Below are 27,934 nucleotides of genomic sequence, written 5' to 3' on the forward strand. Positions count from 1 at the left end.
TTCTGCCCCCCTTCATGCAGTTACTATGTTGCTGAATGACTAGCTACAAAGCAGATACACCAGTGTCTGTCCACCGGCCATATGAATAAGTGAAGCAAGGGATCCTCCCTCTCATGCTCGTCACATCTATCTGAGTAAGAAGGCTGTGTCCATCCATTTTGAAGACATGTATTGAACACCTGCTGGGTACGAGGCTTCCTGCTTTTATTGAGTACCCCACTGAGTACCAGGGATTCTGTGGGGGAATGTAGACATGAATCAGTCCTGCACGTGGAAACTGGCCTCAGAGCTTCTGATACCATTAAAAAAATATGCATATTGCATGTCTGCCTCAGGGAGCTGACAAAGAGTGGGGAGAGCTCAAGTATTCAAGACAGAGATAATTCAAGGCAAAGCTATTTGGAAAGCATTTTGCTCCTCTGGCTGAGGTGGTCAGGGAAGGCTTCATGGAGGAAGGAACATACCTCATGCTTTTTCAGTAGAGGGAAGGTTAAAGTCTGTGGTAGGGGCTGAGGGCAGGAGCAGGCTGGGCTGAAGAAGCAGGTCCAGGATCCAGATGGGATGAAAGTACTAGTGTGAGCACGGAGTCTGTGCAGAGAGGAAGACTCCAAAGGGTCAGTGTCTGGGTCCGGATGTGTCTGTATGACATGTGATTGTGTCTGTGTGGGAGTTACTGTGATCTTGGCTCATGTCAGCCTGACACCTCGGCACACTTGGGTGCAGTGTCTGCTGAGGGAAGCCTGTTTTCGGAGCCTGACAATCGGACTGAATAGATTCTGCTGACATTCTGAGAGAGAGACAGCCATGAAGGTGCTTTGCTTCTGTCCCAAGGAACAGATATAGCAATGGCCTTTTGAACAGTTTCTATCTCTCCTAGGGCTGAGGATCCTTTAGAAAACACTGCTTGCTGGGGTGTGGAAGTGGCCATGTGACCCTGGTCTGTCCCCACCTGACCAGAGTGCTGTGCAGCCAGCAGCTCCCAGAGGATCCACATGGAGCTGTGCGTCACTGTAGTCTTGGCTTCTTTATTGACTTTGTAGAGAGCAGAGTGGCGCTGGACAGTCTGTTTGGGGCTTTTGCTGCCAGCAACTGCCGAGCAGTCCCTGTCCTTCAAGAGTTCTTGATGTAAATAGCTCTCTGTGGGAAGACACTGAGGTGAAGCCAGCCAAATGCCACCTGCTGCATTACAGGGAGACTTATGGACACCTACCAGTGACAAAGGTTTCCTGTTTCTCTGTGTTGGGGGTGGATCAGAGATCTCACGAGCACTGTGTGGACTGGGGAGCCTGCCCACCTCCTGCCTGTCTGACTTCTCACCATCCTGGGCCCAGTGCACTGACTCATTCTTATCAGCTCCTCCCAGGTACTGGTCTGGCAGTGATATACATGAAACCTGACCTTGGTGATTTTCTATAGCAGTCACTGTGTGTGTCTGAATGCACGCATGCACATGCACTCACACACATTTATTCATATCACACACACACACATACACATACACACCTGTGCATACACACAGCCCACAACCATACACGCATATCCCTGTACTTGCATGTGCACACACCCATTTACAACCTCACATATATACATGTATACCATACACACATACCTGCACTCACACACACCCATGTACACCCCTACATACATATATAGGATCATTCATACACAGCCATGAACACATATACCTGTACTCACACTCACCAAAATATATGCCCCACATTTACACGCACCTTTGTATACACACAGCCATCACACATAACACCCGTGTTTACACACATCTATATAGACATGACTATATATACACACATATACATGCATACACGTGCCTATATGCACATACAAACATACACAAACACACAGTATCTGCATTCACATACATGAAAAACATCTTTCTCACATATACACAGTATACACATTCATACATATACACATCTCCACATATATACAGATATATCATCTACACAAGGCATATCTGTACTCTCATGTCTATGTATACTCCAACAAACATATATATACACACATACATAGTTACACATAGCCATGCACACACACACCTGCTCTATCCTAGATTGAATTTCCAGAAAATGGGGGCAGGCTTTCTCTTCTGCACCCAATCTCCTGATGACATTTGTCACATATGAGTTGACAGAGCAGGCTGTGCCAGTCAAGGACCTCCTCCAACCCTCTAGATATTTTGTCATTGTCTGTAACACTTGGAGCTTCACTTTTCTCCTCTGCAAAATGAAGTTCGCAGTGTGCCTGAGGCAGGTGATGAGAGAGGCCGGCTGTGCTTGGCTCAGCCAGCCATAAGAGCTGTGTGAGAAGAGGCTGAAGGGGGAGCTCTGTCCCCGAGGCTAGGCTGCCTGTTTCTGACTGAGAAGCTGGGAGGCACCAGTGCCCTGCTCTGGGCCTCAGTTTCCCCATCTGTAACACGGGGTCACTCAGCATCAGCAACAACAGGGTTTTTACAGTTCAGTCATTAGGTGTCTATCAAACCTGTGCTGAGCTCTTAGCTGAGGCTCAATGTGACCTCAAAGAGTCACTAAATCAAAGCCCCGTCTTATTGGAGTTTTATGTGCATTGCTTATGTCATGTTATCTTTCACCTTCTGTGCTATTAAAGGTGTGTGTTGTCCCTTAGCTCAGCGGTGGCTGTGGGTGGGGTGGGGCCTCCACAAGCACAGGGAACATGCCCCACCTAGGTATGTTTGCAGGCTGACTGCTGGGGCACTGGAGCAAACACTTCCCTTCCTGTGTGCTCCAGAAGCCTTTGCTGGGGGCCTGTTTCAGTATGAATGCCACCAGCCACAGGGAGGAGACATGCTGATGGGCAAAAGGACAGAGTCTGGAGGCCAGCACTAGCCTTGGACCCAATTCTCCCCTTCACGCGTTCAAGTCTCATTTTCTGCATCTGTAAAATGGGCTGGTGAAAGGATCCCCCCACAGGGGGTTAGCTAGAGTACAATATTTGAGGAACCTGGTGTGTCCCCTCCGTGTCAGATGGTGGTAACAGTGCGGCACTGTTTAGGGGAGCTGTGAGCTGGAGATAGTATGGCAGGTATGAGATATGGCACAAAACCTGGGGACAAGGAGCGAAGGAGTCAGAGCTGATTCTAAGACAAGCTCTGGCTTTACTGAGGTAAACCTTGCCTTGCAGCCCAAAGAATGAGAGGAGCAAGGGTCCTGGGGCCACAGAGCCCGTTACCTGAGGGCTCATTCTACCTTCTGAGTCACACGTCTTTGGCTGTGGAAACTGGGTCATACACTGGTCCAGGATGACATTTTGGCATCACTTGACCAGCTACAGGGTTTCCGGTAGCCGCTGAAGAACCTGTCACTGTCCGCTGGACAGAGTCCACCGTTACCCATAGCTCACCCACTCCAGGACCGCGGTTGGTCAGTTTGGCCACAGATCTTTATAGGTTACTTTAGTGAGGTTAAATTCCCCAGGAAGAGGCCCAAGGTTCCAGAACCTTCTCTGTACTTTATCCGCCCTTAGTTGCTCCAGCAAGAACAGCACAAGGCCCCAGGCTGCGGGACAGTCCAGATGGGAAGACCGAGGGCTCCTCACAGGTCCAAGATGTGTGCCTTCCCACAGGGGCTATCCCGCCTTGCCTCAGGGGCTATCTTTACTTATTTTTAACCCCTCTACCCTCGGCCTGATAGGGAATGGTGACAGGAGTATAAAGTCAACTTCTCCAAGTGAGATAAATGTCCATTTCTAGAACAGATGCCACGCCAAGCCAGCCTCCGTCCACACCCCTCCCCACCCTCCATCCACCTACTCTTCCCCAGCCTCCATCGTCCCAGGTCCCAAACCCTGGCTGCTGATCATGGAGGGAAGAGGATCCGCAGCAGGATAGAGAGTGCTCTGGACATATCACTTGTGGGAAGGAAGGGTCCTGGCCAGCTGCTCTTCATGTCTGGAGAAAAGCGAGAGTCTAGAATGGATTTAATTAGACAAAACTGAGAGCTGGTCTATGCAGTTGACCATTAGCTGATTACATCAGGACAAGGCCCCCGAAGGTTCGGACTTTGAAACACAGAGCAGCAGGAGGGTCTGAGGAGCCTTCGTCCTACCCCCCTCCCCTTGGCTCCTGTGTACTCATTATTCAACGGAAGAAGCCTTGCTCATGCTCCAGTCTCAAAGGAGGCAATGTGTGTGCCAGGCTCCTGTCTAGTAGAAAACACCAGCAAATGCCAGTTGTCTGTTGTTAATGGTGGGTGGAGGCATGGCTGTCTCAACAGGGTGCTCTGGAAGCTAGAGTCCCCCCTCTGGCTCTAGCCAGGGGAGGAAACAAAGGAGCAGAGCCAGGAGTGGCTGGAGAAGGATGGTGTCAGGCCCAGTCTAATCTCCCTGGAGACTGTAACTGGGGATGCAGATGATAACCTCAACATCTAAAGGACCAGGAAGCCATGGTCCCTCCTCCTATTGAGACCACTGGGGCAGGCTCTTCCTGCCTCCCTTCTGTTAGACTTCTCAGCAGGAAGGACCCCTATACTTTAGACTTGGTTTCAGGTGGCCCCAGAAGCTTCCCACCCTTGACCCACGGGGCTTACATTATGGTATCTGTCTAATCAAGGGTGCCTCTGCCTGTCTGGGTGTTGCTTCCTTAAACTAACATCTGAGCCTGTCACAGTCCCCAAGTGATATGTCATCTCTTACAGTGCTGCCGTGACAGGGGTGTTCCTGCATTTCAGCTCGGAGCACCATCATTAACTTCCATCTTCTCCCTGCCTGGCTTATCTAGCTGCTGGTCTATGCCCTGCTTAGGGGCTGAGCTGGTTCCTAATGTAATTGTACACTGAGACGTCAGGCTCAAGGAAGGGGACTAATTACACAGGTGTTACAGTGGGCGTTAGCCGCGTCACGGCACAGGGCAGTGTTCAGAAGGCAGCATCGATGCCCTCTTTAGTAACACCTGTTCTGTGTCAGCGCTCACGTCACGTGCACCTTTCTTATAGTCATCCTAGGAGGTAGGCATCGTTACCCACGGTACAGATGGGAAATGGGTGTTTGGGAGGTTTCAAAGATGTCTGGCGCTGCTCTGTGAGATGCTTCACGGCTCCCTCACCACAATGAGGGCTGTTTCACTTCAGCAGGTGTGCCTGGGAGTGGTTTTAATTTATCCTACTGTGAGTGGGACTGAGTGTGTTCCCGTGTGCTAAGCCGCCGTCACGGTTCCTTTCTGAGGCCTTGCACCATCTTTGAATGCATTCAGAAACTGGAATAGCAAGGCTTTCTTCCTTATCAATCTCTAAAAGCAATTTTTGGCTTATCAATTATAAATACATTTTTTTTGTATCTTGTTTGTGTTTTAACTAAAATATTTATTTATACTTTGTGATTTCTGAGTACTTAGTTTAAAATGACTCCGGTAGACCTTTTAAACATCTAAATAATAAAACTGTGAAAGCTGGGGTAAGTAGACCCGGGTCATCTATCTTTGCTTTTCTGGAAACTAAATAGAATTACTCAAGACTTCTTTTGTTTTGTTTCGCTTAGTCAGAGGCTCTTAAGGGCGAAATAAAATGTGGGGAAAAGTAACAGAGAGATGCTTTTAAACAAATTTCTGAAGAATAAGTAATCAGAAGTGGCCATTGGTTTAGTAAGGGTGAGAAGCTATACAGAGATATATAGCTTCTATACTATCCCAACATAGGGCATGGGGTAGGGGATGGGGGGTGGAAAGTAGGAACTTAGAAAAGGAAATATGTCTGTTTCTTTGCTTTCTCCTGTAAAACTCTAATCTTAGGGTTGGAGAGATGTGGAGAGGGCTCAGCTCTTCTACAGGACCCAAGTGAGGTTCCCAGCACCCACATCAGGAGGCTCAAAATGATCGATAGCTCTAGTTCAGAGGATCTGACACCCTCTGGCTTCTGTGGAAAACAGCACACATGTGGTACAAACACATAAACTCATGAAGACACACATATATCCACTTAAAATTTAAAATAAGTAAATCGTGTGTGTGTGTGTGTGTGTGTGTGTGTGTGTGTGTGTGTGTGATTTAAATCCCTCACCAAAACTGTAGTCTTCGAGCACAAACCACTGTGGAGGCTAGAGGCAAACTTCAGCACTAAACCCCAGGGGTTATCCTGCAAGAGCTGCAAGAGGAGCCCTGGCTTCAGATCCTCAGCTCACACACCATGGTGAGTGCTAACCCCGACAGCAAGATAAAAACCACTCAAGTGGGCACACACAACAGATGCATCTATGGAAGGAAATGGCTCACTATGGAAAGAAATTATCAAAAATAAGACCGAGCTTTGCGTTTTGGAAAATAGCGTATCGCAGGAATGCAAAAGCCTGGAAGATAAGTCAGAGGGATCTTTTCCGAGAGTAATAAAAAGATAAGACCGAAGGTAAAGGGTAGAAGGGGCAGGAGAGGGTGGGAGGGAATGGAGACATCCACCCTGCATCGCAGCTCATGGATCTTCAAAGGCGAGGTGGAAAGGGGAGAGAAAAGGCATCAGACTAAATAACCTTGGGAACCGAAGAAGAGTCCTCAGCTTGCCGACCATCGGACTGATGCTTGAATCCCCTGCTGGAGTGAGAACCCCATCAGAGTGCACGGGTGAGAGGCGCTGCAACTTTGGGGGCCAATGAGTAAATAAATCCCCAACCTCCAGGAGAGACAAAAATCCACGCAGGGCTTAGAAGTCAGCGTGCCTCCTTCTCAATCCTGGCGTCACAGGCAGTGACACTAGTGGAACAGTAGGTTCATGATTTTGATGGAAAAGTAAATTAGGCTGCATTGGTTTCCTTTCTCACCACTGTGACAAACTGCCTGGCAGAGTTAACTGATTGAAGAAAGGGTGCAGTCCCTCTCGACGGGGAAAGTGTGGAAGAGGGCACAGCTCGCCGATGTGTCATCAGGGTCAGAGGCTGGTCAGGAAACCGAGAACCATTGTGATAGGGTTCTTTAGAGAAATAGATCCAATAGGATGAGTGTGTGTATGTGAGGGGGTGTGTATGAGTGTGCATGCATGTGAGTGTGAGGACAGACATGTGTGAGAATGTAAGTGTGTATGTGTGAGTGTGCCAATGTGGAGTATTTAAGAAAGTATAAATGTGTGAGAGAGAATGTGTGCATGAGTGTGAGAGCATGTGTAAGAATATGTGAGTGTATGAAAGAGTGTGTGTGTGTGTGTGTGTGTGTGTGTGTGTGTGTGTGTGAAAGAGAATATGTGAGAGAGTGTGTGGAGAGAGTATGAATATATACATGAGTATGTGAGTATAAGTATGTGTATGAGAGAGAGAGAGAGAGAGAGAGAGAGAGAGAGAGAGAGAGCCTGAATGTGAGAGTGTGTGAGTGAGTGCATGAGAGAGTGTTGTTGTGGAGAGAGAGTATGAGTGTGCGAGAATGAGTGTGTATGTACCTCAGTATGAGAGTGTATCTAAGTTAATGTGAGTTTGTGTGCATAAGTGTATAGAAATAATATGAATGCATATGTGAAAGCATGTGAGTGTGAGTGTGTGTGTGTGTGTGTGTGTGTTAAATGGTTTTATGTTTAAGTAGTAACAGCAGCTGTCTCACAGTGGAGAGACAACCCATTAGTTGTTCAGTCCACAAGGCTGGGTGTCTTGGCAATCCCAATCTAGCACAAAAACCTGGGCGGTTCCTAAGAGCTGCTGGTCGTTAGACTGTGATGGAAGTCTGGAAACACTAACATCGGTGAAGGCTCATCCACAGAACTCCAGAGAAAATCAACTCAATTCTGAAGCAAGATGATAGGCCAAGGGTGCTAAAGGTTCTTCCTCCTGCCGTGCACTTTCTGTCTGGGCTGCTACAGAGGCTGACACACACACACACACACACACACACACACACCACACCACACCCACGGTGGCCTTCCCACGTCAGCTAGTACAATCAAGACAGTTCCTATTGAGGCTTCCAACTCACGTGAATCTAATATGTGACAAATTGACATTACAACAATCTAGATCTACAACCCGTATAACCCTTTCTCCTTCCCGCAACCCATTCCTCCATAGATGTTAGTTCTATATACCAAAGTTTCCAGAACCTTCCAAAATAGCACCACTGGCTGGAGATGAAAGGGTGAAACAGATAAGCCTATCCGGAGCATAGCATATGCCACGGGTCCTGTAGCTAAGCTAGCACTAACTGAAAGTAAAGTTACAGCACTTTTCCTGAGTGTGGGAGCTGGGCACGGAAGACCTACCTGCCAGGACAGCAGGCTCTCCTTCAAGTGTCCCTGATTCCTGTGGTTTTGGTTGTGTGGCATGGTGCTGCCTGGGTAGAGCCGGTCAAGTCTGAGGGCTCTGTTCCCTCATGAAACTACCCCTGGTCCTTCAACCAGGTTATAAGACTGTCCCTTCCATTGAGTCAGTGACACACAAGAGACACGCTGACAGTGTAAGGAAAGCAAGATTTTAAGGTCAGTGTGACAGAGGGCAGACAAAGTGGTGTCAGTGACCATTAGTGGACACTGTGTCCTCTGAGCCTCATTCATTCATTGGCCATCCAGTAGAGGACACGGATCTCTTTACAGTGAGTATAAGAATGGTACATACTCACTTTGGAGAGAGAAGAGAAGTCTGAAATGGAGAAACAGACCACGTGGGTCTGTGACGCAGGGAGCAAAGAAGTGGTTATGGCAGAAAGGAAAGCAAACCTGTTCAGAAAGTGTGTGGTTTCCCCAGGGAGAAGCAGAGAGGAAGCAGCAGTTGAGATGGAAGTGGGCGGAGCTCAACCCACAGGCTTGCATGTCAGAGGAGTGTGACCAGCCTGTCACCCTCTAAGCCCTGGCATCTTCCTCTGTAACTGTAATCCCCTGCCTCAGGTGCTCTGCAGCCTGTTGCATTCACACATACGGAATGCTTCAGACAGCAACTGGAGCCTAGATCAATGCTGCCGCCAACCCCCCGTCTGGCTCCAGCAGGTTCTCTTGAGATGAGGACTCAGGGCTCATCTCTCGGATGTGTTAGTGTCTCTCATCCCTTTTCTACTCCTTCTCATTCTCATTTTTCTTCCCACTGAGGCTTTTCTACAAGTCAGTCCCCCATCTCCCCTTCATCTCACTGTATCATCATTCATTGGACTTTCTTTTGGAGTCTCAACCTCTCTCAGGTACCCTTTACTTCTGGATCTGGGCCTGAATTCTACATCCCTAGACCCTTCCTGCCCCAAGCTCTCTAGGGATTTCTCAAAGACCCAGCTGGGGCAGTCGTTGTGTCTATGGGTAGAGCTTGCCTTGATGGGGCTGGTTTCTGAGGCCCATCGTTCCCCCTAACAGCATCTCATCTGTAGAATAAGTCGGTCACTTATGAGACCCAAGAGCTAATCTGTCCTGATCCTTCCCCAATGGCCACCTCTGGGTCCACTCCAGTCCCCCAGTGGACACTCCAGCCTTCTTGTCCACAGTGGATTCAGAACTAACTCTAGCCATTGTGTGCATTTAGAGAAGAGAGGCAGAGTCTGCAGGTTGAACCCACATGCTATGGACCCAAGAGGATAGTACAGCATGTGGAAATAAATGCAGATCAAAGGAGGCAGAAGGGACCTGTCCACACGATGAGCACCCAAGATCCTAATGTCACATCAGCTGCTTCTTGAAACCTGAAGTGGCACTTGACCAGATGCTCCCATGAGTATTTCTGTCCTGAGTATAGCTTGCCTGATAGGTGGGTGAGGGAAACAGAAGAGATCGTTGGAATGGTTACATTTGGCGGACTGTGAGGCCAGACACTTTCAGGAGGGGTTGGTCCTTAATCCTGACCATCAGCCGACAGGAGGACACACAGTTCCCACCAGGGTAGCAAACAGCATGGGCATGGCGCTAGCCTTTCTCTGTCAGCCTCCAGGCTATGCAAACATGTGTTTGGGGAGACCTGTCCTGGGAAGTCTGGCATTGAAAACACATGCACCTGTGTATTCCAAGACTGAAGAGAGATAGGTGAGGCTGTCAGAAGTCTCAGCCCACACACACACCTCCTCTTTGAGCAAAAGCCAGTAGCCTTCATGGGAGCTCAGTACAGCCCAGCATGAGCCCAAAGCCCAGGCACAAGTCCCTTCCCATGTCGCATCCTGCCTGGGTTTTCCCACAGTCACTTACCTGAACACACAGCGATACACCTGCTGCTTCGGTTCTTATGGAGAAGGTGAGGACTGGCTGCCTCCACTCAGCAACCTGGGGCTCTCCCCTGGGTGGCTTTAAGGAAGCACTTCGTACATAAACAACTAAAGCGTATTACAAAGATCAAACGACTCCCTTGAGGTTTGCAGCCAGCACATAGTAGGGCAGGGACCCACACTGGGCTCCTGCCAACATCTCTGCTTAAGGGTAAACACTGAAGCTGGAGCCCCCAGATCCAAGCTTTAGACAAGGCCAAAAGGCGATCACAGGGAAAGGTGTAAAGGGAGCCGTGCTGTGGCTTCTGGTGAGGGTTGCCTACAGTGCTACCACCGAGTGTCTTAAACAACAGCCAGTTCTGTCTCCAGGCTTTGCAAGCAACAAGTCCAACACCAGCGAGCGCTGCCCCCTCTCCGGAGCCTGGGAGATCTACTGCAGGCCTCTCATAGCTCCTGTTTATAGTGGTCCATCCTTCACTCCAGTGTCTACCCTATCCCTACAGCCATCCCCTCTGGGTCCCTTACAAGGACATCCGTCACAGGCTTTAGAGCCCACTTTAATGCGGAATTGAATAATTTCAATCTCCTTAACTTATATCTGAAAAGAAAAACCAAATATGGTCATATCCTGAGGTTCCCAGTGGACATGTATTCTTGGGTCTGCAATGCATCGTTACATTGGAGCGCATAAAGCACCAGGAGTGACAGACGTCACCTCTGATGACGAGTGCCAGGCCTGAGGCTCCCGCGCAGTGAGGCCATCTCCTCCCTGAGCATCACTGACAGGGAAGGTTTCAATTTTGTCTGGGGCTAACCCAGTGAACCAGGAGAGCATCATCGGCACAGAACACCAAGGGCATGCTCTCTGTCTGGCCTAGCCTTGGCTACCTTATGTTCCAGAAGACAGAGCATCCAGTGTATCTGTGACAGCGGAAGACCTCCGGGGCTCATCTGTTCTCAGAACCCAGGTGTGCAAACATGAAGGGATGCTATCACTCTCCTCAGAGTGTCACTGAGTGGTCAGGCAAGGCTGCTTGCTCAAGTTTCTGCAGACCGGAATCAGAGAGAAGGGGATTCTGGCCCTCACCTGGCTTTCTCCTTACACCCCACCTTTTATTCCCAGTCCAGGAGATGGCACTGCCCACATTCAGAATTTATCTCTCTGCCCAGTTAAGTCTTCCTGGAAGCACCCTCACTCCCAAAGGTGTGCCTTGCTAGTGCCCCCGGATGACAAACTTAACCATCACATTGGAGGACAGCGCTTCCGTAGAGGAAGTGATCCACATATCTATACTAAGAGAACCTTTTTTGCTTTTCCCAAGCCTCTGCCATTCACTAAGCAGAGAGGCCTAGGATGTGGGCCAGACAGAGACTCTGGCTGCTTGGCTTCCAGCCGCTGCTGAGCTTTCTGTGACCTTGGGAATTACCTTATCCAGACTCCACTTCATCACTCGAACACGGGGACAATGATCCTTTTCTGCTGTCAGGGTGGCAGGAGAGGGCACCTGTCACACTCTACACAGCTCCTGGACCTGAGTGTTGAGGGTCAGAGTCAACTCTCCCTCGGGACTGCTGTCAGAGGCATTGTTCTGTTTTAGACGGTCAGTGGGATCTTAACATGTGCTGTCCCCTGTGTAGAACACCCTTACCCCAACCCCTTGCCTTTTATGCCATTTCTAGCTCAGCCTCCTAGAATCATCTCCAGGGCCACCCCCATAGAGATAAATAACTGCTAATGCATTTATTGAGCAATGTCTTAGTTAGGGTTTTACTGCTATAGGCAGACACCATGACCAAGGCAAGTCTTACAAGGACAACATTTAATTGGGGCCGGCTTACTGGTTCAGAGGTTCAGTCCATTATCATCAAGGCAGGAACATGGCAGCATCCAGGCAGGCATGGTGCAGGAGGAGCTCAGAGCTCTACTTCTTCAGCTGAAGGCTGCTGGGAGAATACTGGCTTCCAGGCAGCCAGGATGAGGGTTTCAAAGCCCAAGCCCACAGTGACACACCTATTCCAACAAGGCTAGATAAGGAAACTAAGACTGGGGGACCACGGTCATCCCTGAATTATACCCAGAGCGTTGCTCTCACAGCTGCCCAGAACTCATGCTGACTTCACGAGTCTCCCTTCCCCCAGCCTGCTCAGTGCTTTTAGCTGTGAGTTCTGAGCTCTGCATCCTGGCACTCCAGGAGGGCGGGGCCTTGCTTCATCCTCTCCAGCCTCAGGTCTGGACTGCAGTCTGGGCTCAGAGAGCTTTGGCCGACCTGGTCTGCCTCAGGCTCTCTGGTACCTCCTCTGCTCCTTCAGGATCAGAGCATCCAAAGTTCTGTGCAATAAAATATTTCTGAGGCCGCTGGGGGGCGGGGAAGGGACGTAGCATTCGGCTCTGTAGCGAGTGGAGGGGGTTAGGAAGTAACTTTTTCAAACTCAGAGTCCGGCCAACTGTTTGCCATCAGCCCGTCTATAGTTTGTTTGTCCGTATTTTAAGTTCTGAAACGGCCCAGTTTGTAAATCTTCATAGTTTATGCTCTGTTATAAAAACCAGGCAGGGTTGCTGGTGGAAGGCTTGTGGTTAGGGAAATTATGAAGAAAGCTATGTCACCCAGGCCTGTTAGCTGGTGGGGGGTTGAGGCCTAGACACCCCTTACTTCTCTTCTTCAGGATAGCCTGAACCAGCACCAGACTGGCCCTGGGGAGAGAGGAGTCGGGGCTCTCGGCTGTAACAGAAAAGCCACCTACGTAATAAAGATACCCTGTATGGGAGGGTACCCTGCAGGGAGGGAGCACTCTGTGTGAGAAGAGCTGCCACCTCAAGGGGATGCCTGTGAGAGGAACCCTCTGTGCAGGGGATCTACAGACAGGAAGTGGTCACTGTGTACTCCTGAGCCCTGGGTGGTCCACTTCAGAGAGCAAGCTGGCTTTTCAAAGTTTAGGGAAAAATTAATGAAAAATGATTGCAAGGGCTGGCCAACCTGTCCAGTCATCCTTCAGGGTGACCAGGGTTAGGGACATTCATTGGAACACACACACACACACACACACACACACACACACACACACACACACACACACACACCATGAAAGTCCCAGGTGGCACACAGCAAGTTTTGGGAGCATTGTGAGCAGGGACATGCACAGTGTCCGTGGAACAGCTATGGCCTCTCACACACAAGACATCAGAAAGTTAGAGACCTCGGCAGGCATCAGTCATGGCCTCTCAGATGCTGTTTCTGAGAGCTTGGTACATGGGCTGCTCTCACCTGTGACAGGCCACTCTCATTCTGTACACACACTACTGCAGGTGCTTCTGAGGTACAGCCTTGTTTAAGAAGCACCCAGCCAATCCCACCAAGGGCCTCACTTGTCCCAGGTCACACAGAGTTAGGGACACACCAACCTGTACTCTGTCTCCCTCTGAGCATTTCATACTGGAGACATGCGTCAGGATTCAGGAGAAAATAGGATAACTTGCATTAGGTTTGTCATGGGTTCCTGTGATCCATACCACCATTCATTCCTGCTTGCTTTCTCTTGCTGGGATAGAACACTGACTGAAGGGATCTTGGTGAGGGAAGGGTTCATTTGGCTTAAACTTCCATGTCACGGTTCATCACTGAGGAGAGCTGGTCTCAAGCAGGACAGGAACCTGGAGGCTGGAGGCTGGAGCTGAAGCAGAGACTGGAGGAGTGTTGCTTACGGGCTTGCTCCTCCTGGCTGGCTCAGTTTGCTTTCTTCTACTTCTGAGGGCCACATGCTTAGGAGTGACTTTGCCCACAGTGGGCTGGGCCCACTCTTTTAAGCATTAACTAAGAAAAGGCCCCAGGCTTGCCTGCAGGCCACTCTTATGGGGGCATTTTCCCGACTGAAAGCCTCTCTTCACAGATGACACTAGCTTGTGTCGAGTTGATAAACTAAGCACACAGCCTACTCGTGGAAGGCCCTGAGAAATGACTGGGTTTTACCAGTCATTCCACAGCTGGGTGCCCCTAATCTGTTGACCCTCATCCTGGTGGTGTCAAGGCTCCAGGGGTCCACTGCTCTCTAGGGCTTGCTTTTCCTCTCTTTGTATGACTGGGACCCTCTTGCACAGTGACCTTGAGTGGTCTCCTGCTCCCTTTGGCCTAGTTTTTGCTGTCGACTCAGTGGGTGTCAGATCAGTGAGTGGCTAGATCTTTCTCACATGTACGTGTGTATACATATGTATGTGTATATGTACATGTTCATGTGTGAGTACATGTGTTTGGGTTAGCGTGTGTGTGTGTGTGTGTGTGTGTGTGTGTGTGTGTGTGTGTGTGTGTGCATGCGCGCATGTGCATACAGGCTTCTCCACCTTATTTTTCTTAAAACAGACTCTTTTGTTGAACTCAGAGCTTGCCAGTTGTCTAGACTGACAGCACCCCCAGGGATCCTCCTGTCTTTTCCAAGCAGAGGGTTTAGAGTCAGGCACCATGATATCCAGTCCTTTTATGTGGGTGCTGGGGATTGAACCTGGATCCTCTTGTTTATGTGAAAGCGCTTTAAGGACTTCCCCATCTCTCTAGCCCTGTGGACCCTCCTTTGAGGCATCCAGAAGAAGTGGTCGATTGTCGTCATCCACCTCGGATCACAAGGGCCTGATTTGTCTTCAAATAAAGTTAAGAATAGCTGCTCACGAAGCCTTGCAGCTTAAGGGCCTGCCTGTCAATCAGTTCAGCCCAATGACCACTTATTAACAAACTCCCGTACTCAGGTCATGGCTCGGCGCAGTCTCAGAGGGATGAAGACACACAGGAATGGTACACTGGCCATTCCTGCTCTGAGGACTTCCTCTGTTTCCGAAAATGTTAGTAAGACTTGGGATGTACAGCATTCAGCTTGGGCTCCCTATGCCTAGCCTATCAGGAAAGAGAAAACATGCTCCCATGAACTGGAAGGATGCTGGCCTGGCCCAGGAAGGATTTGGACAAGGCCATCACTGCCAACAGAGGGATGGCCAGTCTCCAGAGCTGGGTCCTTCCAGTGAATGGTTATGGACCTCTGCATAGTCCCCAGTGTCTCTCTCTCAGAACCATTTCTAAGTTTGTGTCATGGGAAGGAAAGAGCACAGGCTACACCCTAGAGTCATGCTTTTAACTGTCCATGGGATGCCAAACAGGCCAGCAATTCAGGTCCCACACTTGTCCCGTTAACAATGGTGATTCTTGCATGCAGACCTCACAGGAAACCTTGAATGTCAGTTGTTTTTCTGTTTCTGTGGCAAAACATCCCAACCAAAGGAGACCTTTGGAGAAAGTCTACTTTGGCTCACAGTTTCAGAGAGAGAAAAAGAGCTCACCGTGGCAGGGAATGGCAGCTGGTGGAAAGCGAGGAGATCAGAGCAGAAAGCTGGGAGCTGAGATCATCAAGTGTAAGCACATGTGACGGAGAATCTAGAAGTAGGGCAAAGGTTTAAGCTCTCAAAGCCTGCCCTAGAAATATACTTCCTCCAGCAAGGCTGCACCCCTCAAAGCCTTCCCCCAAACAGTGCCACCAACTGAGGCCCAAGTGTTTAGACACTGGAACCTGGGGGCAGGACTTAAAAACTCTTAAATATGTGGCCTGGGCTATAACACACCATAGCTTTGTGTGTAAGCTGTAACATACATAACATAGGACAAGTTATTAAAAGTGCTGACTGCATTTAGTAGTTTCCAAAGTAATTTCTAGGGCCATGGAAACTTTTCTTGAATTCCTATAATGAAGCCCACAGAGAGAAGCTTGGCCTTGGGTTGATGGAACCTGGGGTGGCAGCAGAGGGGACAGGTTCAGGGAGGCCTGCTCAGCATGTGGCCTCTGATCATCAAACTGCTCAGGCAGTCCCTGTCCGTGAAACTGGATGATCTTCTCAGGGAAGACCCAAGTTTATTCAAAAGGAAAATTCAAAAACAGTTGTCCTCATTGCAAAAAGTAAAATATGTTATTGATCCTCCTAAATATCCCACCCCTGAGGTCATGTGAGAGTCTGAGAGTCAGTCAGATGGAGATAACGGAGTCAGTCGAGTGGGGATCCGAAATGACAAGGGGTAAGAATGGAAGTCCCTCGGGAGTTTACACACTACACTTCACCTCAGGAACCCACATGCTGCATGCACGTAGAATAAATCCACCTGCAATGTCCTCTTCCTCCACTGGACCACACACATCAGAAGCAGACTTTAGGGGACCTGTGGATAACATCCTTTACAGAGCATGAACCTCAGAACTAGGAATGGTCATATCTCAGGCACCGCCATGTTATTGACTTAGCAATCACGTATTGAGTGCTGTAGATGCTGGGCATGGTGATAAAGATAGGAAACATGGGTTTGTCTACCTTCTGAGAGCTTCTGTCTGAAGAACATGACCAACTAAGAAAAGGTTTCTCACCATGGGTTGCAGTGACTGATGGAAACACATGTGTGGTGCCTGCCGTGAGGCACCATCAAGATGGGTTTGCTGACATTGGGTCGGGAGAGTTCGGGGAAGGTTGTTGGAGGAAATGACTGCTCGGTTCAGTCTTGGAGATGACAGCAAAGGCAAGCAGAAGGGGTCAGAGGGAAGTATGATAGGAGGGGTGGGAGAATTGAGCCAGCACCATATTGTGCAAGCCACATTAGCTGAGTTGTAGAGTTTGGATCAATACAGACCCACACCCCTCAGGGAGCAATGTGTCTGCGGGGAAGACCCCCTCATCCTCAACTCCAAGGCTTAACAATGTGAGGAGCCATGCAGCCTGGGAGAGAAAAACTATACAAATACAGAGGATAATCCACCCCATAGACTGAGGGAATTCTGGGAAACACTCACTTGAAAGAGGATCTGGGGAAATGGATTAAGAAGTTGGGAATAAGGGGTGGGTGGTGGCTCTGCAGGAAAGAGTACTGACTACTCTTCCACAGGACCTAGGTTCTGCTTCCAGTATTCATGTGCTGGCCAACAACCGCCTGTAACTACAGTTCCAGAGGACCTACTACCTCTTCTGATGTCCTGGCCACTGTATTTGCATGGTACCTAGGTATACATGCAGGCCAAACACCCAGACACACAAGATAAGTAAATAAATCTAGATAAAAAGAAAGTCTGAATACATTTTTCCTCTTAGACATACATAAGATTCATCTGAACACTAGGGTTCCAAAAAGTCCTGCAATAGAGCACTAACTGAAACTGTGTACACACACACACACACACACACACACACACACACACACACACGAGAATAGCACTTTAAAAGCCTCATGGAGCACTGTGAGGGCTGGATAGCCATGCTTTCTACCAGAGCCTTATCTGCACAGAAGGTATTTTGAGTTTCTGGGCCAGAGGTCTTGGCCACCATTGCTGAGGCGCGTTCCTGCCTTGGGGAACTCTGAGTGTCTCTGAGCAGATGGAAGAGTGCGTTCCTGATAACCTGGGCCTCATTGTTACCAGTCGCATGCAGCCAGCCCCGTCTACTCTATCTAAAATGCTTGTCAAAATGCACGGTCATGGTCACTGCTGGCACAGATCCCACTAATGACTTCAAAGCAGCAGCTGAAATGGAAACGTGCCCTCAGCTGCACATCAGCAAAGCGGCCAGCACCCATCAGCCTGAAGGACCTCCTTAGCCTTGTCCCTGGGGTGGAGGAGCAGTGCTACTGTCCAAAGGGCTGCGCTTGGGTTCCCCTGCCTGTTAGTGGGGGTGGGGATGTAAATGGGCAGCCTCTAGCTTTTATATGAGGATGCTGTGGAAGAGGCCAGGAGGTTTCCAAATAGGAAGTATGGACTTGAAGACCCGATCCCAAGGAGAGGCTCTGGCTGGAGTGCTGAGGTAACCCAGACCATCTTTGCATGGGTTGCCTGGGTCAGTCCTGGACTTGGAGCCAGGGACCGTGAGCTGAAGAGTACAACATGGCCACCCTCCCTGAGAACACTTACAATGGATTCTGATAAGCCTTGAAAGGCCTATCTGATCAATGATGTGCAACCTCCCAGGGTGAGATTTGAGATGCACTCTTGATGTCAGCAGAACTCCCTGCCACTGTTCAAGCACAGCTCCTCGAACCCTCAAGAGCTGCCCTGGACTTTCCACACAGAAGTGCCAACCCTCTTCTATTATGATACCATGACTTCTGTGATATCATCTTTCAAGGCCAGAGAAGTTCTCTGTCTGGTCCATTAACCAGTGTCACCCTGTTGCCTTCATTTATTCTGCAAGCATGAATTGAGAGCATCCTAGGTGCTAAGAGCCAATCGTGGACGAGACAGACAAGCGCTGTTCTCTTGAGTCGGGTGATAAGAAAGAAATTTAAAGTCAAAGATAATGTTACATGCAGAGTCCTGCTCTAAGCCCTTAGGGCTTTCACTGGGGAGAGAGACGGATCCAAACAACTAGTGTCTTGTTCAGGAAGACCGGAAACCCACTCAGCCTAGCTCACCTGGAAAGGCCATGGGGCGGGAGGCATGCTAGCCATCGATATGCTGTAGAAACCTAAGTCAGTAGTAAACTCCAATGGCACCTTCTCAGCTGCTTCCTCTTCATCCAGCCACCATCTCTGTTCTCTTCAGAAGAGGTGTCTCCATGTCTAAAAAAGATGTGTGCAAGGCTGAGAGAGTAAGGTACAGGGTTGGGTGAGCACAAGTCACGTGCAAGGTGAGAGGATTGGTGGAGCTCAGGGGGATGAGGAGGGCTCTCTGCAGGAGAGCTCGCTCTAGGCCTCAGACTTATAAACTTGATTGAAACCTGTGCAGAGGCACAAAGTTGAGGGACTGCCATCCATCCCATCTAGAACACGGGGAGAGGGTGATGGTTCCTCTCCTATCTCCAACCCTCTGTCCTTGGGTATCTATAGCTGGGTTCCCCTGGTCCTCTAGAGTGGGCAAGATTCTTCTGAGTCCCTGGCCTATACCCAGGTGTAGGCAGCTCGTGAGGCAGGACTGAGGAAGGGACAAAGGGATGGGCATGACAGTTAGTGAAGGCAAGGGCAAGCTTGACAATAAATGGAAGGGCTGCCCAGTGCAGATAAGAGAGGCACCACTGGGGAGTGCTGCAGGCTAAATGCAAGTATCCCAATGGTGTGACACCCACCTACCTGCCACTGACCTTGATGTGAAGCAAAGCGTCAGATGCATGGACCAGGGAGTCAGGGCAGGGGCAGCAGCCAGGGACGTGGAGAGCTGCGATCATTAGTGCCAAGCCCTCTGTATTTAGTAGGCTTCCCCATGTTGTGTCTGGCAATCTGTTCTTGTTGGACACATGTGAAGGGTGATGTCATCAGAGAATGCTGGGCCAGAGCCCTTGGAGGAGGTGAGGCCAAGCTGTATCATGTGCACCTGGGTCCTTGAAGGAATGGGGACAACAGAATTGAATGCTGTCACAGTCACCTCAGCTTGACATGTAGATTTCTCCCACTTTAGTGAAGATTTCAAGACTTGTAAGAAAGGCACCCGTCTGATGGCACTAAACTCTGGGACTTAAACCACTTTGTCCCCAAAGGGCATGCTCTTGCCATACCACCACATGACTTACCAAGACCTGTGACACCTTCTAGGACATCTTCATGGCTGGTCCGGGTGTCCTGCACAGGGCACAGGTACTCCAGGTAAAGATATGGAGAAACTGCTTTTCTGAAACTCATGTAAATAACACTCAGAGGAAGAAGACAGCCTGGCCCTAGTGTTTCCCACAGGGGCAGAGTCCTCAGGGCTCACCTGCTAGCCCGAAGAGGACATGGGCCACTATGTACTGTAGAGTTGGTCTTTAGAGGCTGACAGTGGAGTGGTACCATCATCTTCAGTGACATGGTGGCTATCCAACAGATCTGGGGTTCAATGGCTAAGGCACAAGATCCACATAGACAACTTACCATATTGTGTGATGTTCAGACACTCTGGGTCTTGCTTTCATCACTTCTAAATTGGGATGCTGTGTGTCCCAGTGACCTCACATAAAGAAAACAGGCGATAACACAATAAATGCCTGTGAACTACAGGCACTGACTGAGTGTTGAGTGTTATGATTATATGAAAAGCATGGTTTCAAGGTCAGGGGTCTTTCTCTTAGGTTAACCCAAAGACACTAGCTTGTCATTGTGTCACAGCTGTCCACAAGATCTGTGGATAGCATCTTGGTAGCCCCAATGAGGATATAAATCAACTGTTTGCAGTGTGGTTTAGACAGAAGATGGTCGAAATTTTATGATCAGAATCCCTGGGGCTTTTTATCCTAGTGACTCAAGGGCTTTCTCTCTGAAGAGATTTGAGCTAGGGAAGGAAAGTGGTTTTCTAATTTACTAGGTGTCCCTGGAGGACTCACTTTGGCAGTCAGCCTCCCGAATGAAGGTGGGCTTTGCTCCTTCTGAGCAGGGTAGCAGCGAGAGCCGATGAGCTGATGTTGGAGAACCAGGTCAGAAGAAGGGATGTGATATCAGTCAGGAAGAGTGGCCTGGAGGGCTTGCAGGGCTGTGAATGGGCTGCAGCCTTTGGTGCTTAACAGCACTGACCGGGTGACTTGACATCTGGAGCTAACATGTGCTGTCCTCTCTCCATCCAGATTGTGTTCCGGAAGATCAGCGACGTGAAACGAGAAGAAGAGGAGAGGATGAAACGGAAGAACGAGGCCCCCCTTATCCTGCCTCCTGACCACCCTGTCAGGAGGCTCTTCCAAAGGTTCCGCCAGCAGAAAGAAGCCAGGCTGGCAGCCGAGAGAGGTGGCCGGGACCTGGATGACCTGGATGTAGAGAAGGGCAATGCCCTCACGGACCATACCTCAGCCAACCACAGCCTGGTGAAGGCCAGTGTGGTCACGGTGCGTGAGAGTCCCGCCACGCCTGTGTCCTTCCAGGCAGCCTCCACCTCCACAGTGTCAGACCACGCCAAGCTGCATGCACCGGGATCTGAGTGCCTAGGTCCCAAGGCAGGCGGTGGCGACCCTGCCAAGCGCAAAGGCTGGGCCCGGTTCAAAGATGCCTGTGGGAAGGGTGAGGATTGGAACAAGGTGTCCAAGGCAGAGTCCATGGAGACGCTTCCCGAGAGGACAAAGGCATCGGGCGAGGCCACGCTGAAGAAGACAGACTCCTGTGACAGTGGAATCACCAAGAGTGACCTGCGCTTGGACAATGTGGGTGAGGCCAGGAGTCCCCAGGACCGGAGCCCCATCTTGGCCGAGGTCAAGCATTCTTTCTACCCCATCCCCGAGCAGACACTGCAGGCCACAGTGCTGGAGGTGAAGCATGAGCTGAAGGAAGACATCAAGGCCTTGAATGCCAAAATGACCTCCATTGAGAAGCAGCTGTCTGAGATCCTCAGGATACTCATGTCCAGAGGGTCCTCCCAGTCTCCGCAGGACACGTGTGAGGTCTCCAGGCCCCAGTCCCCAGAGTCAGACAGAGACATTTTTGGGGCAAGCTGAGAGGATCATTTCAAAACAAACAAACAAAAAAATCAAAGACAAAAGCCTGCCCCCTGCCCCTGACACTTCCTACCGCACCAAACACATGACCAACAACTTTCAAACTGGGCTTTTTCTGACAAGAAGTCAAAGTCAGACCAAGTGACTTAGGTGTGCCTGCGTGGTCTCTGGAAAACATAAGAGGGAACATGGCAAGGAACCCTACCATGCAAGATGGCAGCTGTGTTGGGCTAGCCATTGACAGTTGTTGAAGAAGGGGCATTACATCCATCGAAAGAGCATTTCCTCTAACATGTTTTACCAATGTGATATTTTTAAAGGGTTAAAACTACCAGGTAAGGGCAGCAGCCATGTAGAGACCGGTGGAAGAACCCTGAAAACCTTTCACAAATAGACTACACTGGGCTTCTTTACCAAGACCCCTGAAGACCACAGCAGGCACAGGACTTCTGGGCATTCACCACCCTCAAGTAGCCCTGTCTGACACCACCTGTTTTTCTACTCTCGTCTTTTGTAACAAGCTCGTGATAGGGGAGCTTGACGGGCTGGAAGAACCTTTCCACTCTAACGGTAGAGGTGAAGCATCGGGTGCTGTGCGTGGACACGCAGGCTGGGCCCCTCAGGTTTCCTTGCCCAGAAGAGGTGAGGCAAGAGTAAGGGCTGGAGAGGGCCCTGCAGGGGCTCTGAGTGGGTTCTGTTGCATGGTCCAACGCCTGCTCCTGTGGACGGTTGGTGTGGAAGCTCCCTAACCCCAGGGGACCCTCTGGAGCTGCACCACCTTACAGGCCTCATGACACGAGCTCCTCTCCTTCTCCCTTAACCTACCTTTTCCTAAGCTTGTCCATGGCTTTCCTCAGGGTGTAGGGCATCGACCGGAAGGGGCAGGCGCCCAGTATTGATTTCCTAACAAAGCAGACACACATACAACCTCAAAAAAATGATTGTAGCAAGTACTAGGTTTCTATTTTGATTCTCATGGGGATTTCTGTCCAATGCATGGGGTCATTAGAGGACCTGTGGGAGCCACACTTAGCCTTATTTGAAAGCCAACCTATTTCCTACTCTAAAAATAATGGCAGGACCATGATAATTCTCTTCTTAGGGAGCTGGAGAAAAACAATAAAACATTGGTTTTCAAAATATCTCAGTAATGAGCTGGAGGATGTGACAGTGGAACTATGGCCTGGGAGAAGGAGGGGGCTCGGAGCCATGGTCACGGGGCCACCTCCGTGCCATCCAAATTCCCACATCATGGTGCTCAGGGACACTCGCTGCCTCGATCACTTGAGGACAGGTTGTTTGTTCTTCCTTCAATGGCGTGAGACAGGACGGAGGAACTGGCTCAGGTGCATACCTGGCCGGATGTCAGGGGTGTAACTCTGCCATTGAGCCTAGAAGGTCAGCTCTACAGTGAGATTTGAGAGAGCAGTTGGGACAACAAGTGACATGGGCACCTCTGCTTAGCTTTGCTTGGCTGTTGCAATTCAGAATGTCAGCCTCTTTAGGGAACCTGACACTCAAGACCTGTTCTACCAAAGATACTTACTGTTCTGCTTGGTGGCTATGGCACATGCTGGGACTTGATCCCAGACAGCCCTGGGACGTCAAGGGTGTACAGACATGTAGCTTTTCATGCAATGCATAGGGGCTGGTTCATGGCATCCCTAGGCCAAGACATGGCAGAATTCAAAGACACCCACTGATGACCATGGGTAAAACTAGGCCTGCAGTCTCTTGAGCTGCTGCCAAACACCACTTAGAACAGAGACTGTGAAGTGCTGTCGCATATGCCAGCTGCCCCTGAATGTCTCACAAGGCCACTCCTCACATATACTTATTAGCCTAAAGTCAAGGGACTGCTCAGCTTAGGCTAGATGGACCTCACTGCCATGCAACACTCGGCCTCAGAAGCACTTGCTCCTAGAGATCTTTCTGGAACTCTCTGGGATTTAATGGCCCTCTAGCCAGCTATAGAGCAGAGACCCCACTGCTCCTTGACTGAGCTCTGTCTGAGGAGGGGGTAAACCTCCTTATGGTGTATCTCCCTATCTTAGGGATTCAGATGCTGGGGTTCAGGTAAACCCACCCTTGTGACAGGACAGGTGACAGATAAAGCTTCTGGCTGCTCTCTGGGGTCAGTGCACATGAGGTTGAAGTCCCATTAGACTGAGGTCCATACCCTGGAAGGGGTATAGCTCTGCCCATCTTGGGGTTCTAGGTTGTCTGGGGCTTCGGTTCCTTCTGGTGACAGTGAAGAACTGAGGGTGGCTTCTAGTTTCCTCCATTTCTTCAGCAGTTTTGCTAGGATTGCCTTCTCCGAAACAAATTTTAAATGAACCAACCCATGTCTCTTTACTGTCATGGCATGCGCTGGGCCGGAGGCAGGTCTTGAGCAAGGACCACAGGACGTGGATACACAGCCTGCACCTTCCGGCTTTAGCTGTTACCTGGTGGTTGAGGAGAGACTGGGAAACAAAGAGTTACCATGTGCAGACTGAACACGGAGATTTCAGATGAATTATGCTTCGAGACACTTTGTCCTTTTTGGGGGGGGGGGGACAAACACACAGTGTGGTGCACCACTGTCTGGTAAGTGCTGGCTACCTGGTCTCTCTAAGCGAGCTTCTGTGGATGTCATCTGTAGTGAAGTGCCGCTTCCCAGCGGCTATCCTGACAGGTGACTGATGGACTGCTCTCTTCCTGAGGGTGTGGGCATCAGATCCAAAATATCAGTCAATGTTCTGGCTGTGGTGGGCATGCTGCCTCATCAGCCTTGCCCTCCCAGGGCAGTGGCAGGTTCCTCCACGGGGCATGTGACAGCCTTTGCGTTGCTGTGATCTCGCATGGCCAACCCCACTTCTCTGCTTACTGCTGGAGCGGGGCTCAAGTGTTTTGGCTGCTGGAGGTCCAAGTTAGGCCTTTGTTTATGCTAGGGATGAGCTCTGCCACTGAATGATACCTCAGGCTCCCCATTTCTCGCTTCCATGTCTTGTTCTCTGGTTCCTAGGGTCCTGTTTTAGCCTCCACCTCTTAGAGTCTCTGCTGCTTTAACAGCAGGGATAATTGGGCAAGGGGTAGAAACACACCACCACCCCACCATCCGCAGGCTTCAGCCTCCGTATCCTTCAGTGGAAGGAGAGAATATTAAGCCAAAATGCTGGGTGTGTCCAGGTTGGAACAGGGACTGAGTGAACTCTCCAGAAATACCAGTCAGAGACAGACATCTCTCTGTGACACTGACATCTCACAGGTATACTCTGTGGGCTCTCAGGAGCCCCGGTGAAGGTACATGTCGTAGATGTACACGCAACTAATTGTATTTTGTTTTGCAATAAAGATGTTTAGCCTTAAGACCCTTGAGTGGAAGTCCAGCTGCCGTGGGGGTGCCAGTACCCCTTTTTACCCCATCTCCTTGTGCCACTTAGGAAAGAGACCTGCCTAAATTCACTCCGGCCCTTGGACACCCTCTCCTACCTAAAGGTCCCTGTCGCTGTTGCTGCTCCATGTACTGCCTTCTCTCTCGCTTCAATAAAAAACTATCCTCACCAGCTCCTGTGCTCTCTTCCCGGAGGAGTCCTCAGTGTCCTTGAAGCACCGACCCTAAGCTTCCAAGAAAGGACCATTTCCCACCCAAGGTGTTGTTGGTGTGGAGACACGTACCTTGCCACCTCTCACACAGTTCAAAGGAGTCAGCGTGAATTTACCTGCAGCTTAAAGGTCTGTCTCAAAAGTGAAACGCCAGTCTTCATGCTAGTGTATCTGAACCTTTCAAGGAGGTCTGGAATTTCCTGCGGGAGCCAGACCTGGTGGGGGCGTCTCCACCTGCCACTTGACCTTCCTTAGAGCCACTGACTCTACACCTGTGACTTCCGAGTCATCCCATCGACCCATTAGTCCTTGAGAAGTTCACAGCTCTCCTTTCAGAAGACAGACCGCTTCTCGGTAAGGACGCAGCGTGCCCTACCGTACTCCCCCGTGAGTGTAGCCTCTTATTATTCAGATGCTGTATTTCGGCATCAGTTGGAGACTGTCCACATTCAAGTTGCAAGGACATTCATACTCATGAGCAGTTCGTCATCCCGGGGCTTCTCATACGAACGCTCTCCGTCAAATCCTGCCAAATCCTTTATCGGGATTTTTTTTTTGTTTGTTTCTTTTCCCTCTGTCCGAATGAGCATGAATAAACAAGTGAGAAGGAACCAAGGCTATTTTTGTGGTCAGCCGAGGATGCTGCCAAGAGCTCCCCTGTGTGGCTGTGTGGATGTGGAGAACATGTGGGCACTCCACGGATGATACCCCCTTTTCTTGACATTTTTAAACAAGCACAAATGATATTTGTAAAAAAAAAGTTTAATTTTATTTATTATGGTAATAAACTATTTTATACGTGATACTTGTGTTTGCCTTTGCTTACTTACGTCATTCAGTGAGGTGTTTTCTTTTCTTCCAGCTGTTCTCTGCTCGGTTCCCACAGCCTACAAGAGTGGCTGGCTTACAACCACCTGGAACTCCAGCTCCAGGTGACCCAATACCCTCTTTCTGGCCCTCGGAGCCATCTACACACACATAGCATGCAAAATGTAACAATCAATCTTTAAAAAGAAATTATATGGGAAGCCCTGATGTGGACCGTGCCTCACATTAGTCAGTTTTCACATCGCTGTGGTAAAATACCAGACAAAGCAACTCTCCGAGAGGATTTATTTTAGCTCATGGCTTGAGGGTGCAGTGCACCCACCAGGGCAGGGAAATCATGGCAGCAGAACCATGAGGCAGCTGGTCACATGTCCTACAGCATCCTCTGGAAGCAGAGAGAGGTGGAAGCTGGAGCTCAGCTCTCTCCCTTTCCCTGTCCTGGCCCCGCCCCCTTTATGCTGTTTAGCATCTTGACCCAGGCAATGGTGCCACCCACACTCAGGCTGGGCCTTCCTGATCTAGCAATCCCTCAGAGACGGGCCCAGAGATCTGTCTTCGGCGGTAATCCTAGATTCTGTCAAGTTGACAGCCAATATGAACCTACAACAGACTGGGGAGAAATATGAAGTTGTAGAGACAGCATACATCATGTCCAAGTGCTGTTCACAGAGTGATCCAGGGCAAAGTGGGGCAACCTTGTTCTCTCAGGAAGTTCTGCCATGAACATGAGAGGATGCCTTTAAGATCTCGGTCTTAAAGATCCAGGTCCGTCACAGCCAAACCACAACAAAGGCCCTGCCTCCCATCACAATGGCATCAAGTTACAGTGTGTGAGAGTTGATGACCCACCTTCACCTCATAGCATTTGCCTTTAACACTCCTCTTAGGTCCACCTCCCGTTTAAAAGTGATGGCTTTCAGCTTGAACCACTTGACATGGAGTTCGAATAAAATATATTCATGTTTTTCCCCACTTTTGAAAACCGTCCCAGCACTCCCTGAATGACTGTCAGCAGCACTGGGTTCTCACCCTGCTTCCCTCAGTTCCCAGAGCTATTGAGGCAGAGGCCTGCTTGCCTCATGCAGTCCAACTCAGTGTTATCCCACAGGTGCTGAGTCAGACTTCCCAGGACGGCCATCTTGTGACCAAAAACACTTCTCTCCTGCAGACAGAGGAACTTAATTCTGAGATGAGATCCATTATGTGAAGACAAAGTCAGGACGTGGAAACATCGCTAGCCACACAACAAGCACATGGTGTTTTTAAGGACATCCCTTCAGCCCCTATGTCATTACTTTACAGAAGGGCACGGCAATACTAATGGCATTGTTTGAATTCCCAAACAACTAGTGCTCATTTCAAAGGCGTCACTAATAAAGGGCTGAGCATTAACCATGTCTTTAATCTTTAATGGTTAAAACAAAGAGACAAACCCACACATGGGATATTTGTAAGTAATCAAGTAGACTAGAAACAGAGATAAAACTAGCTCATACTGCCTTTGAGGTAGCAAGTGGCATTCAACCCTATTGCATACATACATCCTGATATGTTTGCTAGAAGTATAAACATTATCATTAACTTCTAGTACTTAGCCAACCAAAAGTCGTATTTTAGGAAAGCAAAGAAAAAAAATCTCAATTTCTGTAAGGGGAGCTCCACCACCGCTACCGCATACACTTGCTAACAGCTAGATCCTACAGGTATAAGCAATTTGCTCTCTAGGCCATCATCCTCTAGAGGACAAAGCCCATGTTCTCACACAACTTGCAAACATAAGGCCAATTCAGCATCCTGTGTGGCTCCAAGATGTCACTGTGATGACAGCAGGACTTTGGTTGGCATTGGGCATCCTGCCTCCTTCCTCGGGTACTGGCTGCGCGGTTGCCTAGTTGCTCATGGACCCAGGTCAGGGGTCAGAGGGTCCTGGGGCTGGCAGTGACTCCGGACCTCATCCAGTGTGCTTCCATAACTGTCCTGGGAGTTGTCCTGGTGGATGGGGTGATCGACCAGAATCCAGAATCAAGGGT

At 49.7% G+C, this 27,934-nt stretch overlaps 1 protein-coding gene across 5 annotated transcripts in view; it reads left to right on the top strand.

The window, feature by feature from the left end:
- Kcnh1 (potassium voltage-gated channel subfamily H member 1) overlaps positions 1-25,879 on the top strand; it is a 302,612-nt gene extending 276,733 nt beyond the window's left edge. For all 5 annotated transcript variants that reach the window (XM_017598933.3, NM_031742.3, XM_063272592.1 and 2 more), the window contains one exon: positions 20,631-25,879. In XM_017598933.3, coding sequence (XP_017454422.1) covers positions 20,631-21,488 — 858 coding nt within the window. In that variant the 3' untranslated portion in view covers positions 21,489-25,879. The remainder of the gene's footprint in view (positions 1-20,630) is intronic.
- Positions 25,880-27,934: the final 2,055 nt, after the last annotated feature.

Source organism: Rattus norvegicus, chromosome 13, assembly GCF_036323735.1.
Source record: "Rattus norvegicus strain BN/NHsdMcwi chromosome 13, GRCr8, whole genome shotgun sequence".
NCBI lineage: Eukaryota > Metazoa > Chordata > Mammalia > Rodentia > Muridae > Rattus > Rattus norvegicus.